The following is a 15,523-nucleotide window of genomic DNA, read 5'->3' as shown; positions in this document are numbered from 1 at the left end:
CGTGCAGCCAAAATAACTGCTGGTGCGCGTGCCCGTCAACGTTACTGCCGTTGCCGTAGTTACCTGAGCGTGCACGAGCGTACGGTGAGTACGCGGGAAGGACGGAGAGGGAGAGAATCCGAGACAGGAAGGAGGGAGGAAAGGAGGAGAGGAAGGAGTTAGTGATAGAGGGGAGGAGAGGAGGCGAGGCGGCGGGTTGTTCTGCCGAGGTGGACGTGGCGGGTCCGGCGGAGTTTAGCTACAAGTGACGGGCAGAGCGGAGGTGGACACGCACGCAGCCGCAGGTAACGTAGCTCTGCCCGCCGGTGTCGCTCCGTTTCTGCTCGGTTCGCGGCTCGTTCGGAGCGGCTGCAGCCTGGTGACAGAGCTCCGCCGTGACACGGCCGGCGGACGCCGCTCCCGCACGGAGCCGCTCCGCGTCTTTTGTGTGACGCTCCGCGCAATAAAGGCAGAAAAGTGTCGAAGACGGCGGAGGAGGTGAAGCCAGCGCTGCCCCCCCTCCCCGCTCCACTCTCACTTTCTCCCCCCGTGCTAGCAGCAGTTAGCCTGCTTAGCTTGGTTAGCTTAGCTTCGTGCGGTAAACAAGATGGCCACTGGCTAACTGCGCGAGCTAACTATGATGGCATTTTGCCCTGTCTTTGTATGGCAGAGCAGCGGCAACGAAGACACCGCTGTCACGGCCGTTTTTCGCCCCGGGGGTTTGAAGAACGCGGGTTCGAATCCCGTCACGCAGACCGGAGGATGCGGTGCTGCCGTGAAGCGCACGCAGACGTCCTCGGGGGCACATCAGCTCCAGTCCGCCAGGCTGGTCGGAGGCTGCGTGGCGCCTGGAAGCGGAGCCGCAGCCCGGTGGTGCCGCCCGGTCACAGCGGTGGTGCCGCCCGGTCACACCGGTGGTGCCGCCCGGTCACCTCGGTGGTGCCGCCCGGTCACAGCGGTGGTGCCGCCCGTCACCTCCGCAGAAACGTCCGGAACTTGCGCCACACCGTCGAACCTTTAGTGTGTTTGCGCGGCTGCGCTGCACGCTAACGGGTTTTTATGCCGGGGCGCGTGTACGTGTAATGACAACAGATAACTGTGCACGGCTCCCATTGGTCACTAGTGAAGCCTGAGTCAAGTTTTGGCCCAGGGTCTCGACCCGGTCCAGGCAGTTTAGCTGGGCAGCGACCCCCGACCCAGATGTGGGGCCCTGGACCCCTGAACGTGTCCCCAAGAGTCTCGGAGGAAACTGCAACACTGTTTTGTCCCAAAATGTTTCATAAAATGTTAAAAGGGAGAAACAGATTGACTGATTGTCAAACTGGTTCGTTCCAGCTGTGGGCCAGAAGGTGCCCCGTTGCCCCCCCCCCCAACACACACACACACACACACACTCACCTGACTGATGCTGTCCTGTGTCTCCAGGCTCCTCCCAGCACGCCATCGACCGCCATCGACCGCCACCGCCCCCACCGGCTGCCCCATCACTCAGGGTCACGGCCCTCGGGACTGGTCGGAGGCTTAAGGAGGGGGGACAGGACAGAGCTGGACTCCTCCCACCCTAACGATACTCGAGGCGCTGACCTGGACTGGTGAGAGGATTAGCTCCGCCCCCTCACCATGACAGACTTGGAGACTGAGTGTTTGAGCCTTGGCCTGCCCCCTGATTGTGGGTCCCCTCCCCACCTTATGGACCCCTCTCTACACGTGGATTGTGTCCCTGGACACGCCCCCTCTGCAGCCACGACGCCCACGCTGGCGCTCCTCTCCTCTGATTGCCCCACGCCAACGCTCAGCTCGCTGGCGGCGGAGATCGCCGAGCCGCTGGTGATGTTGCCGTGCGTGAAGAGCGAACCGGAGGACAACGAGCTGGAGCCCATCCGGACTGTGGACCTGTCAGAGATCCAGTCTCTGTCCACTGCTGAGCTGGGCCAGGACCAGATCAAGATGGAGATCAGCGGCCTCGACTACATCAAATCGGAGCATCATGGTCACCACGGCAACAACCACCCGGGCCACTTCAATCAGAGCGACGTGTCGGAGCTGGACTACAAGTCTCACTATGAGCCCATCTCTGTGTTCGACTACATCTCACAGGTGACCGGCCACAGGAGTTAGCGTGACGTTAGCGTGGCGTTAGCGTGGCGTTAGCGTGGCGGTAGCGTGGCGGTAGCACGCGTGACACCGCTAACGTTGCTAATGTGTGACAGCGGCATCGACGCTACGTGCGCATCCTGACTCTCACACAAACGCCTTCACGTGTGTGTTTTTGTTGCGCAGGTGACGGACACGCTGGACTACATCAAGTCGGACCACCACGTGGACCTGCAGTGCTACTACACGGAGAGCGGCGCCATGGCGGCGGTGTCGCAGCACAACGCGCTGGAGTCCATCCACATGGCCGAGCTCCGCACCGAGCTCAACAAGCTGCGCCCTGACCCGCTGCCCATGGACGGCCTCGGGAAGCCGGATCCGGAGTTCGGAGGCGGGACGTTGTACGAGCTGCAGCCGGCCGGGGAGAGGAAGACGGCGGCGGAGGTGTCGAGCGGCGCCGCCACTCACGGGGCGGGTAGAGGCGGGTCAAAGAACCAGAACCCGACGGTGAGGAAACCCCGCAACATGCACGGCGAGAAGCCGTTCTCCTGCACGCAGTGCGGCAAGAACTTCAGCACCCTGGGAAATCTGAAAACCCACCAGCGGATCCACACAGGTGAGCGGCCGTACACCTGCTCCCAGTGCGGCAAGAGCTTCGGCCAGGCCGGCAACCTCAAACGCCACCAGCTGATCCACACGGGCCAGAAGCCGTACGTGTGCGCACACTGCCCCAAAGGCTTCACCAAGGCCGACGACCTGCGCTCCCACCAGAGGCTGCACACAGGTGAGCGGCCGTTCATCTGCACCACCTGTGGGAAGAGCTTCTGCCAGTCGAAGGAGCTGAAGGCGCATCAGCTGAGCCACACGGGCGAGCGGCCGTTCTGCTGCCCGCACTGCGGCAAGAGCTTCTCCAAGGAGACCAGCTACCGGAACCACGTGCAGATCCACACGGGGGAGAAGCCCTTCACCTGTTCTCAGTGTGGGAAGACTTTCAGCAACTCAGGTGTCCTAAAGACGCACGAGAAGATCCACACGGGCGAGCGGCCCTTCGGCTGCACGCAGTGCGGCAAGAGCTTCGGCCGCCTCGGCCACCTCAAGGCCCACCAGCAGATCCACACGGGCGAGCGCCCGTACGCCTGCCCGCACTGCGCCAAGACTTTCAGCCAGTCGGGCCACCTCAAAGCACACGAGCAGATCCACAAACGCGAGCGCGGCGACACGGCCAGCAGCGGCGGCGACACGGCGAGCAGCGGCGGCGACACGGCGAGCAGCGGCGGCGACACGGTCGGCAGCGACAGCAGCTAGAACAAAGTATTACTCTTTTCTAACCTTGTACCCACGTTTCCCCTTGGAACCTTTTCGTACTTTCATACTTTTATGCTCTTTTGCATTCAGACTGTGGGAGGGTGAATTATGCAAGTGTGTGTGTGTGCGTGAGTGTGTGAGAGTGAGTGTGTGTGTGTGTGTATGTGAGAGTGAGTATGTGTGTGTGTATGTGAGAGTGAGTGTGTGTGTGTGTGTGTGTGAGAGTATGTGAGAGTGAGTATGTGTGTGAGTGTGTGTGTGTGCGTGTGAGTATGATAGTGTGTGTGTGTATGTGAGAGTGAGTGTGTGTGTGTGTGTGAGAGAGTGTGTGTGTGTGTGTGTTGGGTGAAGACAAAGTCTCAGTTACTACTTTGAGTACTTCTCGGTACATAAGCACAAATACTGGAGGACTTCCTGTTTCAGTCACGGACCAGGAGAAGCAACAGAACCAGGATCCAGATTACAGGAACCGTTTCACATCAGCTGTTCTGGACGACTCCGTCGTCCCGCTCGTCTCCTGGCGCCGGGACAGGAGTTGGGCTTTGATCAGGGTCAAAGTGGCGGCTAACCTCCCTCGCTGTGCCTCTGCAGACCAATAAAATAAAGACTGGCGTCCCAGACCCGCGGGTCAGGCGCTCCAGAACCGCCCTCTGGGCCCCTCAGTTTTCTGAATGAGAGAAAAAGTCGTGAATCAAAGTTTGTTTGGAAAAACAAAAGTTTTTACGTTAAAGTATTTGTTTAAAAAAACCCAGTCAAAATGAGGGAAAACTCATTTTATCTCCATAAACAAACAGAATTCAGGTCTTTTAACTTATTCTTTTTACTTTTTTATACAATCAGAACCGGCCCGGTGGAACGCCAGGACGGCGTTTTTCAGAATAAAAGCGCCGCGCCGTCTGTACCGGGCCCGGTTCTGCCCTGCCAAACAAGCACTTCCTGCCAGCTGCTTTTATTTTGTAGTGAACAGTGTCGGCTGACGGGTCGGTTACTGACCCCGGATCAGCCGATGACCTTCAGATCATTCCGTGATGATGTCACCTGAACTGGACTTTTGGTGGGTTCTGACAGGACCAAATGTAACCGTGCCGATCGCTCACTGTGTACAAACCTGTTGATTATTGAGCTCTTCACAAATGATGCAGCATCTTGTACTGGAACAATAAACATTAAGAAACTTCCGGCGGCATTATTTCACTGGTTGTCATGGGAACCCACTGAAATGTGCTGGGATTATTGATCTCGCGCGATAGCGACGCCCGCTGGCGGGACGGTGTCACCGCAGCCCCGTGACATCAACAAAGATGGCCGACACCAAAGAGGACGACGTCATCAACCCTGGACGGCTGAAAGTTGGAGGCGTAACCATGGTAACCAGGAAAATGCCCCTTTGCCACCCACAGGAAGGATTTCATCACTTCCTACACATTGATCGGCTTTATTGAAGTGTTTTTAATGAAATTCTGGGACTTTGGTGATTCCAGGTGACTTTTATTTCCAAGAACTGACAGAAAACGCTTCCGACCCATCAGACAGGAAGAACGTGTCAGCTGAGGAGGAGTTCTTGGCGTCCCACCTCACTGGGCCTCCACCATGGTCTCGTTTAAGGACAAACCTCTACAGGAGACAAGCAGCAGTGATGTCATCGCTCTAGTTGATCATTGATTACCAGATCTCTCTGGCTGAATCACCTGACTCCCTCCCCGTCCAGCAGCCGGCGGTACTCTGCGATCTCCAGCTCCAGCCTGGTCTTGATGTCCAGCAGGATCTGGTAGTCCTGTCTCTGGCGCTCCAGGTCGGCCCTGAGCTGCGTCAGCTGCTCCTCCATGCTGGACACCTGTGGAGACGCAGGTGATTCTAGGCTCAGAGCAGCTGAAGGAGGCTCACGCGTGACCGGGACTCACCTGCATCTGGTAGCCGTTCAGCTGCATGGCGAACCGGTTCCTGGTATCAGCCAGGGTGGCTTCCAGAGACGCTTTCTGTGGGAGGACAAGAGCAGATCGACCAGTCGTGGTAAAAACCACCTCGGAACCACTAAATTACAAATCTGGCATCTGCTCGTCCTCATATTTTAAACCCCAGAAGAAATAAACCTTAAATCACGGTAACTCAGCATTCGCCGACATGTTCTAGGGGCGAAGCGCCAACTGATGCTAACTGTTAGCTGTGTAGCAGCAGCTAGCTGGAAGGTTGCCCCGGCCCCTGGAGGCATCAGATGTTTCTCCTTCGTTCATTTGGAAAATGATCTCGATGAATTCACAAACCAGCAAACAAAAGTTGAGCAGTGAAGGCGTGGCCTCCTCAGTTTAGCGCGTGCTAGCGCCGTGCTCACCATGCTGAGCTGTGACTGGAGCTCGATCTCCAGAGCCTGAAGCTGAGTCTTCACCGCCTTCACCTCCATGGTGGAGGACTTCAGCGTCTGCTCTGTGGTCACCACCTCCTGCGAGAGCGTCTCTGACTGACAACATCAAAGCCACGTTAGCACTGACCCGCAGCTCTGACCCACCCTGAGCCCGAGCCTCTCCCAACCTTGGCCTGGTACCAGTTCTCCAGGTCTCTGCGGTTCTTGGCGGCAACCGTCTCGTAGTGTTCTCGGATGTCATCCAGAACCTTCTGGAGGTCCTGCTGGGGGGTTGCGTCCACTTCCACATTCACCTGACCGCTCATCTGAGCTCTCATGGCTGCCAGATCCTGCGTGAGGTCAAAGGTGGAACTCAGTCAGGTGATGACACAAGTGGGAGGAGCTTCTGCTTTAGAACCAAACCTCTTCAACAGTGTTTTAGAGTCCTGGCAGTCTAGTTAACCACGCCCACTTCTACCTACACATGGTCTATCAGGCTAACGTGACGATAGATGCTAACTATCGTTAGCTTCATAATAAGGATTCGACAGTGGGAGCAGGGAGGTGGCAGAACCTCCAGGTGGTTGCTCTTCATGGAGTCCAGCTCGTCCTTCAGAGAGTCGATCTGCATGCTCAGGTCCGTCTTGACTGCTCCCAGTTCTCCCAGCAGCATCTTCAGCCCGGCGATGTCGGCCTCCACCGACTGGTGCATCGACAACTCGTTCTCAAACCTGCACATTGGGAACAAGTTTGGGTTTTAACACACACTCACTAATACACACACACACACACACACTCACTAATACACACACACACACACTCACTAATACACACACACACACACACTCACTAATACACACACACACACACACACTCACTAATACACACACACACACACTCACTAATACACACACACTCACACACACTCACTAATACACACACACACACACTCACTAATACACACACACTCACTAATACACACACACACACTCACTAATACACTCACACACACTCACTAATACACACACTCACACACACTCACTAATACACACACACACACACTCACTAATACACTCACACACACTCACTAATACACACACACACACACTCACTAATACACTCACACACACTCACTAATACACACACACTCACACACACTCACTAATACACACACTCACACTCACTCACTAATACACACACTCACACTCACTCACTAATACACACACACTCACTAATACACACACACACACACTCACTAATACACTCACACACACTCACTAATACACACACTCACACTCACTCACTAATACACACACACACACACACTCACTAATACACTCACACACACTCACTAATACACACACTCACACACACTCACTAATACACACACTCACACTCACTCACTAATACACACACTCACACACACTCACTAATACACACACACTCACACACACTCACTAATACACACACACACACACACACTCACTAATACACTCACACACACTCACTAATACACACACACTCACACTCACTCACTAATACACACACTCACACTCACTCACTAATACACACACTCACTCACTAATACACACACTCACTCACTAATACACACACTCACACTCACTCACACAAACACTAAAACAAATTTTTCATTCTCTTAAAATTTGGCTTCACATGCTGTATTTGAACTGCAACCAGTAGAGGGAGACAGGCAGGCAGGCAGACAGGCAGACAGACAGGCAGGCAGACAGACAGGCAGGCAGGCAGGCAGACAGGCAGACAGACAGGCAGACAGACAGGCAGGCAGACAGACAGGCAGGCAGGCAGGCAGACAGACACACAGACAGGCAGACAGACAGACACACACACAGACAGGTAGACAGACACACACAGACAGGCAGACAGAGAGACAGACAGGCAGACAGACAGGCAGGCAGACAGACAGGCAGGCAGGCAGACAGACACACAGACAGGCAGGCAGACAGACAGGTAGACAGGCAGACAGACAGGCAGGCAGACAGACACACACACAGACAGGTAGACAGACACACACACAGACATGCAGACAGACAGGTAGACAGACACACACAGACAGGCAGACAGAGAGACAGACAGGCAGGAAGGTAGACAGGCAGGCAGGTAGACAGACACACACACAGCCAGACAGACAGGCAGGTAGACAGACAGACAGACAGGTAGACAGACAGACAGGTAGACAGACAGACAGACTTGAGCCTGAAGTCGTCTTGAGCGAGCTTTGCGTTGTCGACGCTCAGGACGACGGAGCCTTTGGCCACGATGGCGTCCTGGATCTGGAAACACACAACAGGTCCCTGAATGCATCACGATGAGATATGACTGAATGTGTCAATCACAGCAGGGGGCGTGGCTTCTTTATCCGCCACAGTCTGATTCAGACCTGAATTATTGGGTATTGATCAGTCATCAGGTGGGTCCATCAACAGCAGCGCTGAGGAACTTTCCCATGATGCACCTGTTCCTCACCTTGCCCTGCAGATCTGCGATGGTGACGAAGAACTCGCTGTAGTCCCGGACGGACGGACCGACCCTGTTCTCGATGTACTGCCGGATCTTCAGCTCCAGCTCTCCGTTGGCCTTCTCCAGCGAGCGCACCTTCTCCAGGTAGGTGGCCAGGCGGTCGTTCAGGTTCTGCATGGCGAACTTCTCGTTCCCGAGCAGACTGTCATCTGTCGACACCACAAAGCTGGACCCTCCGGCCGAGCCCGAGCCCGAGCCCGAGCCCAGGCCCAGCCCGCTGGAGAAGCTCCTGCTGGCCTGGGAGGCCTTCACCCCGACCCCTCCGGCTCCACCAACCACGCTGAAGGAGCTCATGCCGCCGTACGAAACTCGTCCTGGGGCGTAGGCGCCGCCTCTGATGGAGGTCCGTGAGGTCGTCATCGACATGATGGTGAAGGAGCAGCACCTCGTGAGATGAAGATGGCTGGAGAAGTAGTGAGGAGATCAGGGGCCCTTCTACCTTTTAAAGGTGCTCAGGTGGGCGGGGCTTAAGGACAGGGCGGGTGGATAAAACTGTTTTTTTGCGTCTCCTAGTCTTCACTTGAACCCTGAGGACATTCTGAGTTCCAGATGTCAGTGAAGCCATCGTACTGGTACAATTGGGCTGTTTTTCATTCCTTTGCTCTGAAACGTCCTCGCAGCGGCGAGCGCTCACCTGGCTCAGCAGGTGAGCGCGGTGGGAAAACGCCCTCGGCTCACAGTCACATTGTTGTGCTGTCACAAAGATCTGTGGGACATTGTGGTGTGGGTGTCTCTACTTCTATATCCAGAAGATGTTGGCTGCTCATGAAGGGTGTGTTGCCCGTTAGCGACAGTTTTAGCTAGCGTGGCCCCCCGCTGCCCGTTAGCGACAGTTTTAGCTAGCGTGGCCCCCCGCTGCCCGTTAGCGACAGTTTTAGCTAGCGTAGCCCCCCGCTGCCCGTTAGCGACAGTTTTAGCTAGCGTGGCCCCCCGCTGCCCGTTAGCGACAGTTTTAGCTAGCGTGGCCCCCTGCTATTTTAACCTGAAGTGTGCAGCAGCTGGAGCCTTTTTATCATTATTATATCACAGAAGAACTGCTGCCAAAAACTGCTAAAAACCTAAATTAGCCGCGAGCAGCTGCTCATATTTAAGCTCCTTCGACAGGTTTCAACTGAAACCAGAAGAGGTGAAGAATGTGAGTTCTTCTCCCCTCAGGACCAGCGCCTCATAAATCAGAGGAGATCCACAACCCAGCCACACACACACACACACACACACACACACCCACCCACTCACACACACACACACACACACACCCACCCACTCACACACACACACACACACACACACCCACTCACACACACACACACACACACACACCCACCCACTCACACACACACACACTCACACACACACACACCCACTCACACACACACACACACACACACACTCACACACACACACACACACACACACCCACCCACTCACACACACACACACTCACACACACACACACCCACTCACACACACACACACACACACACACACCCACTCACACACACACACACACACACACACACCCACTCACTCACACACACACACACACCCACTCACACACACACACACACACACCCACCCACTCACACACACACACACTCACACACACACACACACTGGTTACAAGATGAAGATACTGGAGAACGTTGTGTCGGGACCGATGGCGGCAGCTAACGAGCTAAAGTTGTTCTGTAAACCCGCCAACCTTCTTATATAATAATATATAATATCAACATCTAATTGGAGGAAGGATGACTGATGAGGTCCTGACACATTTGAACGCACATGAACTCCATAAGAACAGAAAAACAAGTTATTTGTTATCATGACAGAAGAGAGGCGGGGCTTAGAGGATTACCTGTCCAATCACAGCCCTCCCTGCTGTCTCACCTGACAGGTGACCTCGCTCTTCAAACAACTGTTGTTCTAAAGGAAAGACCAGGATTTGGTTGAGTTGATGAGAAATGAGCGCACAGACATGTTTCCTAGTGTTTGTTGAGTTGTGTTACCATGGTGACGGTTCCTCAACAGTTCCTTTGTTCTAGTTGTAACCGAAGAGAACGGATCACATGACTCTGGCATCACTTCCTGTCACAGCAGGGAATCTAATGAGGAGCAGCAGGAAAAGGTGAGATGACTGATCCAAAGCGGCTCACCTACCAACCACAGGTCTCCATCAGTCCCGGGGGTCCCTACTGGGTCAGGATACCAGCAGAACTAGGCAGGACCTTCACAGCTTGCTGTCCAGATCCAGCATGTGTTGCTCCTCAGAGTGCTTATATTAAACTCTGGTCTGGTTGATAGATAACCCCGACCCCAAAGTCTCTGGTCCCTGGTCCCTGGTCCCTGGTCTCTGGTCCCTGGTCCCTGGTCCCTGGTCCCTGGTCCCTGGTCTCTGGTCTCTGGTCCCTGGTCTCTAGTCCCTGGTCTCTGGTCTCTGGTCTCTGGTCCCTGGTCCCTGGTCCCTGGTCTCTGGTCTCTGGTCTCTGGTCTCTGGTCCCTGGTCTCTAGTCTCTAGTCTCTGGTCTCTGGTCCCTGGTCCCTGGTCCCTGGTCCCTGGTCTCTAGTCCCTGGTCCCTGGTCCCTAGTCTCTAGTCCCTGGTCTCTAGTCACTGGTCTCTAGTCCCTGGTCCCTGGTCTCTAGTCCCTGGTCTCTAGTCCCTGGTCCCTGGTCTCTAGTCCCTGGTCTCTAGTCCCTGGTCCCTAGTCTCTAGTCCCTGGTCTCTAGTCACTGGTCTCTAGTCCCTGGTCTCTAGTCCCTGGTCCCTGGTCTCTAGTCCCTGGTCCCTAGTCCCTGGTCCCTAGTCTCTAGTCCCTGGTCTCTAGTCCCTGGTCCCTGGTCTCTAGTCTCTGGTCTCTAGTCCCTGGTCCCTGGTCCCTGGTCCCTGGTCTCTAGTCCCTGGTCCCTGGTCTCTAGTCCCTGGTCTCTAGTCTCTAGTCCCTGGTCCCTGGTCCCTGGTCTCTAGTCCCTGGTCTCTGGTCCCTGGTCCCTGGTCCCTGGTCTCTGGTCTCTGGTCTCTGGTCTCTGGTCCCTGGTCTCTAGTCCCTGGTCTCTAGTCCCTGGTCCCTGGTCTCTAGTCCCTGGTCCCTGGTCTCTAGTCCCTGGTCTCTAGTCCCTGGTCCCTGGTCTCTAGTCCCTGGTCTCTGGTCTCTAGTCCCTGGTCCCTGGTCCCTGGTCTCTAGTCCCTGGTCTCTAGTCCCTGGTCCCTGGTCTCTAGTCCCTGGTCTCTAGTCCCTGGTCCCTGGTCTCTAGTCCCTGGTCCCTGGTCTCTAGTCCCTGGTCCCTTCAGAGTTTTTTCAGAGCTGTAATAAAACACTGCTCAGCTTCAGCATGAGATAAAGGCCGTTGCCGTGGTAACCGTCTGTTCGGACCTCGATGCAGGTCCCTCCAGGTCCTCGTTCTCTTAGCTTAGTGCTAATTTTCCGGCTGAAACTGGTTCCAGGGACGTGAACCTCACAACCTCTGTCTGGAACAATAAAGGCTGAACCTGAGCCTGCGGCTGACAGCGGTTACGCAACATCGGCCGCAGGTGAGGGCGGAGCCCCGGCAGAGGGCCAGGTCGGGTTTCACACCCCCAACCTGAAACACAATCTTTCCCTTCAAACTCACACACACACACACACACACACACACACACACACCCACCCACACACCGACACACACACACACCGACACACACACACACACCGACACACACACACACCGACACACACACACACTGACACACACACACACACACACACCGACACACACACACACTGACACACACACACACACACACACACACCCCGACACACACCCACACAGCCATACACACACACCGACACACACACACACTGACACACACACACACACACACGCAGACACACACCCACACACACACACACCCACACACCGACACACACCCACACAGCCATACACACACACTGACACACACACACACACACACCCTGGACGGCCACACTATGACCTCATTCTGACCACCTGACAGGTAGGAGCACATCAAGGCTCAGGTATCTACATTAGAGGTGACAGCTGGTCCACGCGCGCCTCCTGCTTGGTGGAGCTGGTACTGGGTGGACCCAGGTCCATGTCCCGACCTGGACTTGCTTTGAGCGAGTATCTGGAAGAGGACCGACATGCAGGTCCACCCCTCCCACTCAGGTGCATTTACCTTCCTTCAGGGCACGGATACAAGACCATTGCTGAGGACCAGGACCGAGACCAGAACCAGGACCAAGACCAGGGTCTTGTGTGTGTTTCTATGCGTTAATATCTAAATAGTTTCGTTTCTAGAAATGTTTTGAATGTTGCCTAACCGTAACCCTGACGGCGGTCGTGTTGAGACCGTCCAGCAGGGGGCAGCAGAGACCTTCACCTGGAGGTGTTTCATGGCGTCGTTAAAAAACACTCGACACTCAGAATTTTCTCATTGGATTTATTTTGAAGGTGAGGCTTTTTGCTCGGCATCATTTGGCTACCATGGCAACAATGAGTGACGACTGAGCGTTGCCCCTGGCAACACCTCGCTACGCAGAGGTGGTGGAGGAGACCACCCTCCCATCGACCACCTCTTCCACCACCACCACCGTCCGCGTGGTTGTTGTGGTTGAGGAGGAGGAGCTGCTGAGCAAACGGAGAAGAGACATTTGGTGACCTGTGACCTCAACCTTTGGGACCCCACAGGAAGCTCACCAGAAGGTCATGTGACGTCTCACCTGGTCATCGTCTCCCCGTCCAGCAGCCGGCGGTACTCTGCGATCTCCAGCTCCAGCCTGGTCTTGATGTCCAGCAGGATCTGGTAGTCCTGGCTCTGGCGCTCCAGGTCGGCCCTGAGCTGCGTCAGCTGCTCCTCCATGTTGGACACCTGTGGAGACGCAGGTGATTCTAGGCTCAGTGGGAAGGTCACCTGAGGACCCATCAGCACCGTGTAAACCTGTCCACACTGGCACTGGCTGCCTCAGGGGGCGGGGCCGACTCACCTGAGCCTGGTAGCTGGAGAGCATCACGGCGTAGCGGTTCTGCGTCTCAGCTAGAGTTCCTTCCAGGGACGCTTTCTGCAAACGCCCGAGAAGAAGAAGAATTTCACACAGTCCAAGTCCAAAGCTGCCGTCCACAGAGACGATAGGAAGCAGTGATTGATCAGAAGCTCCGATCAATACTGCAGCTGCTCACCAGGCCCTGCAGCGACTGCAGCTCGATCTGCAGCGACTGCAGCGTTCGCTTCACCTCCGTCACCTCGGTGCGAGACGTCTGCAGCGTCACGGTCTGGTTCATCACCTCTTTGTTCAGCGCCTCGGTCTGCACACACACACACACACACACAGGCACACACACACACACACAGGCACACGCACACACACACACACACAGGCACACACACCACACACAGGCACACACACACACAGGCACGCACACACACAGGCACGCACACACACACAGGCACGCACACACACACAGGCACACACACACACAGGCACGCACACACACAGGCACGCACACACACACAGGCACGCACACACACACACACACAGGCACACACACACACACACACAGGCACACACACACACACAGGCACACACACACACACACACAGGCACACACGCACACACACACACAGGCACACGCACACACACACACAGGCACACGCACACACACACACACACAGGCACACACACACACACACACAGGCACACACACACACACACGCACACACACACACACACGCACACACAGGCACACACACACACACACGCACACACACACACACACACGCCCTCGTGAAGAGCAGGGCCACCTTGTTTTTGCTGCCGCAGGAAGTGATGTCACAGACTAACCTTGGTGTTGAACCAGATCTCGAGCTCCCTCTGGTTCTTGGCGGTGATGCCCTCGTAGTGCTCTCTGATGTCGGCCATCACCTTGGTGAGGTCCTGCGCTGGGGCGGCGTCCACCTCCACGTGGACCTGACCGCTCATCTGGGCGCGCATCGCCAGCAGCTCCTGTAGACACGTTTTAGCGACGCGTCGCCACCAAACATCACTGCTGCTGTTTCTGTACCGACCTCCTCGTGGTTCTTCTTCAGGAAGACCAGCTCCTCCCGCAGACCTTCGATCTGCATCTCCAAGTCGGTCCGTTGCAGCGTCAGCTCATCCAGGACTCTCCTCAGCCCGGCGGTGTCGCCCTCCACCGACTGACGCATGGTGAGCTCGTTCTCGAACCTGCGGGACGGGCGAGGCCTCCGTTAACCTCCCTCAGTACTGACAGACACTCACGTGGAGCAGTGCGCTAAGCTAACGGCTGACTTGGTCTTGAAGTCATCGGCGGCCAGGCGAGCGTTGTCGAGGCTCAGATGCACGGCGCCGTTCACCTTCAGGGCGTCCTGGATCTGGAAACACAGTTAGCGTTCAGTGACCAGGCGGACGCCCGCCCAGCGCTCCAGGTGGGGAGGACAGGTGTTACCTTGCCCTGCAGCTCTGCGATGGTGATGAAGAAGGCGCCGTAGTCTCGGGTGGTGGGGCCGACCTTGCTCTCCACATACTGCCGGATCTTCAGCTCCAGCTCTCCGTTGGCCTTCTCCAGCGAGCGCACCTTCTCCAGGTAGGTGGCCAGGCGGTCGTTCAGGTTCTGCATGGCGAACTTCTCGTTTCCGATCAGGTTGTCGTCCGTCCCGGACGTGCTGTAGCTGATGGAGGAGGAGTAGCCGCCGCCGCCGCCCGCTGAGGCGGAGGAGGCGCGGACGCTTCCGTACCCTCCATAGACGCTGGCAGCCCGGATGGATGAAATCCGTCCGCTGCCACCGCCGATCAGGGAGCCTCCGGAGGACCTCACAGAGGACGAAGAGCGAGACATGAAGCTGGTCGAGGTCATGCTGGATGGCGTCTTCCTGCTGCTGAGAGAGGAGAGTGACGACCTGCAGGAGACGCCTCCTATTTATGGGCCGTGCAGTCAAAGAGCTGTCACCTGCCTGGCAGCACCTGAAGAGCCAGGTATGCAGGTCGGACTGGGCGAGGCTCAGGGGGAGGAGCAACCAACAAATGGAACCTTCAAATCTGAAGGCTTCACACGAGAAATCTCTGGAAAGTTTCCACGAGCTTCGGGGCCTCGGCGACCTTTAGAAACGCCTGTAAAAACGCGCTCAAACGTCCGTATAAAAGCAGATTGAGTATCGTGTAAATGTCAGCTGGTGCTGAGCGGCGAGGGCGTCGGCCACACGCACGCAGGTGAAGCTGACAGACAGGAAGCAGGTAAAG

At 56.0% G+C, this 15,523-nt stretch overlaps 3 protein-coding genes and 1 long non-coding RNA gene across 5 annotated transcripts; 1 reads left to right on the top strand and 3 right to left on the bottom strand.

Annotated features, from left to right (window-relative positions):
• Window positions 1-114: 114 nt before the first annotated feature.
• Window positions 115-3,603, top strand: LOC115249950 (zinc finger protein 436-like). Its single transcript, XM_029836661.1, has 3 exons — window positions 115-284; window positions 1,405-2,076; window positions 2,260-3,603. The coding sequence occupies exons 2-3, from the start codon at window positions 1,600-1,602 to the stop codon at window positions 3,376-3,378; spliced, it is 1,596 nt and encodes a 531-aa protein (XP_029692521.1). The 5' UTR covers window positions 115-284; window positions 1,405-1,599; the 3' UTR covers window positions 3,379-3,603.
• A 1,242-nt stretch (window positions 3,604-4,845) lies between these two features.
• On the bottom strand, window positions 4,846-8,713 carry LOC101071430 (keratin, type I cytoskeletal 13-like). Its single transcript, XM_029836671.1, has 8 exons — window positions 8,222-8,713; window positions 7,946-8,028; window positions 6,291-6,447; window positions 5,905-6,066; window positions 5,708-5,833; window positions 5,280-5,354; window positions 5,067-5,212; window positions 4,846-4,992 (listed from the first exon to the last, which is right to left on the bottom strand). Exons 1-8 carry the CDS (start codon window positions 8,639-8,641, stop codon window positions 4,953-4,955), a joined length of 1,209 nt encoding a protein of 402 aa, XP_029692531.1. The 5' UTR covers window positions 8,642-8,713; the 3' UTR covers window positions 4,846-4,952.
• A 1,202-nt stretch (window positions 8,714-9,915) lies between these two features.
• Window positions 9,916-10,470, bottom strand: LOC115249964 (uncharacterized). The gene is made up of 3 exons (XR_003888566.1): window positions 10,433-10,470; window positions 10,282-10,360; window positions 9,916-10,198 (listed from the first exon to the last, which is right to left on the bottom strand). It is a non-coding gene; the product is annotated as an uncharacterized lncRNA (long non-coding RNA).
• Window positions 10,471-12,697: 2,227 nt separating this feature from the next.
• LOC115249952 (keratin, type I cytoskeletal 13-like) lies at window positions 12,698-15,201 on the bottom strand. 2 transcript variants are annotated; one of them, XM_029836667.1, is made up of 8 exons: window positions 14,733-15,201; window positions 14,576-14,658; window positions 14,335-14,491; window positions 14,111-14,272; window positions 13,449-13,574; window positions 13,256-13,330; window positions 12,992-13,140; window positions 12,698-12,899 (listed from the first exon to the last, which is right to left on the bottom strand). In XM_029836667.1, the coding sequence occupies exons 1-8, from the start codon at window positions 15,138-15,140 to the stop codon at window positions 12,803-12,805; spliced, it is 1,257 nt and encodes a 418-aa protein (XP_029692527.1). In that variant the 5' UTR covers window positions 15,141-15,201; the 3' UTR covers window positions 12,698-12,802. The 2 variants fall into 2 exon arrangements, with proteins under 2 accessions (XP_029692527.1, XP_029692528.1); XM_029836668.1 differs by having other exon boundaries at window positions 12,698-12,896.
• Between the last annotated feature and the right edge of the window lie 322 nt (window positions 15,202-15,523).

The sequence above is a fragment of the Takifugu rubripes genome, chromosome 5 (assembly GCF_901000725.2).
Source record: "Takifugu rubripes chromosome 5, fTakRub1.2, whole genome shotgun sequence".
Lineage (NCBI taxonomy): Eukaryota > Metazoa > Chordata > Actinopteri > Tetraodontiformes > Tetraodontidae > Takifugu > Takifugu rubripes.
This window is presented reverse-complemented; position numbering and strand designations above follow the sequence as displayed.

Coding starts and splice junctions, on each gene's coding strand:
- LOC115249950 (XM_029836661.1), top strand. CDS start 1,600: ATGACAGACTTGGAGACTGAGTGTTTGAGCCTTGGCCTGCCCCCTGAT. Junction 2,077..2,259: donor TGTTCGACTACATCTCACAG/GTGACCGGCCAC, acceptor TTTGTTGCGCAG/GTGACGGACACGCTGGACTA.
- LOC101071430 (XM_029836671.1), bottom strand. CDS start 8,641: ATGTCGATGACGACCTCACGGACCTCCATCAGAGGCGGCGCCTACGCC. Junction 8,029..8,221: donor TCGCAGATCTGCAGGGCAAG/GTGAGGAACAGG, acceptor GTGTGTTTCCAG/ATCCAGGACGCCATCGTGGC. Junction 6,448..7,945: donor CAAGACGACTTCAGGCTCAA/GTCTGTCTGTCT, acceptor CCCAATGTGCAG/GTTTGAGAACGAGTTGTCGA.
- LOC115249952 (XM_029836667.1), bottom strand. CDS start 15,140: ATGACCTCGACCAGCTTCATGTCTCGCTCTTCGTCCTCTGTGAGGTCC. Junction 14,273..14,334: donor TGAAGAAGAACCACGAGGAG/GTCGGTACAGAA, acceptor ACGTGTCTACAG/GAGCTGCTGGCGATGCGCGC. Junction 13,141..13,255: donor TCTCCAGCTACCAGGCTCAG/GTGAGTCGGCCC, acceptor GCGTCTCCACAG/GTGTCCAACATGGAGGAGCA.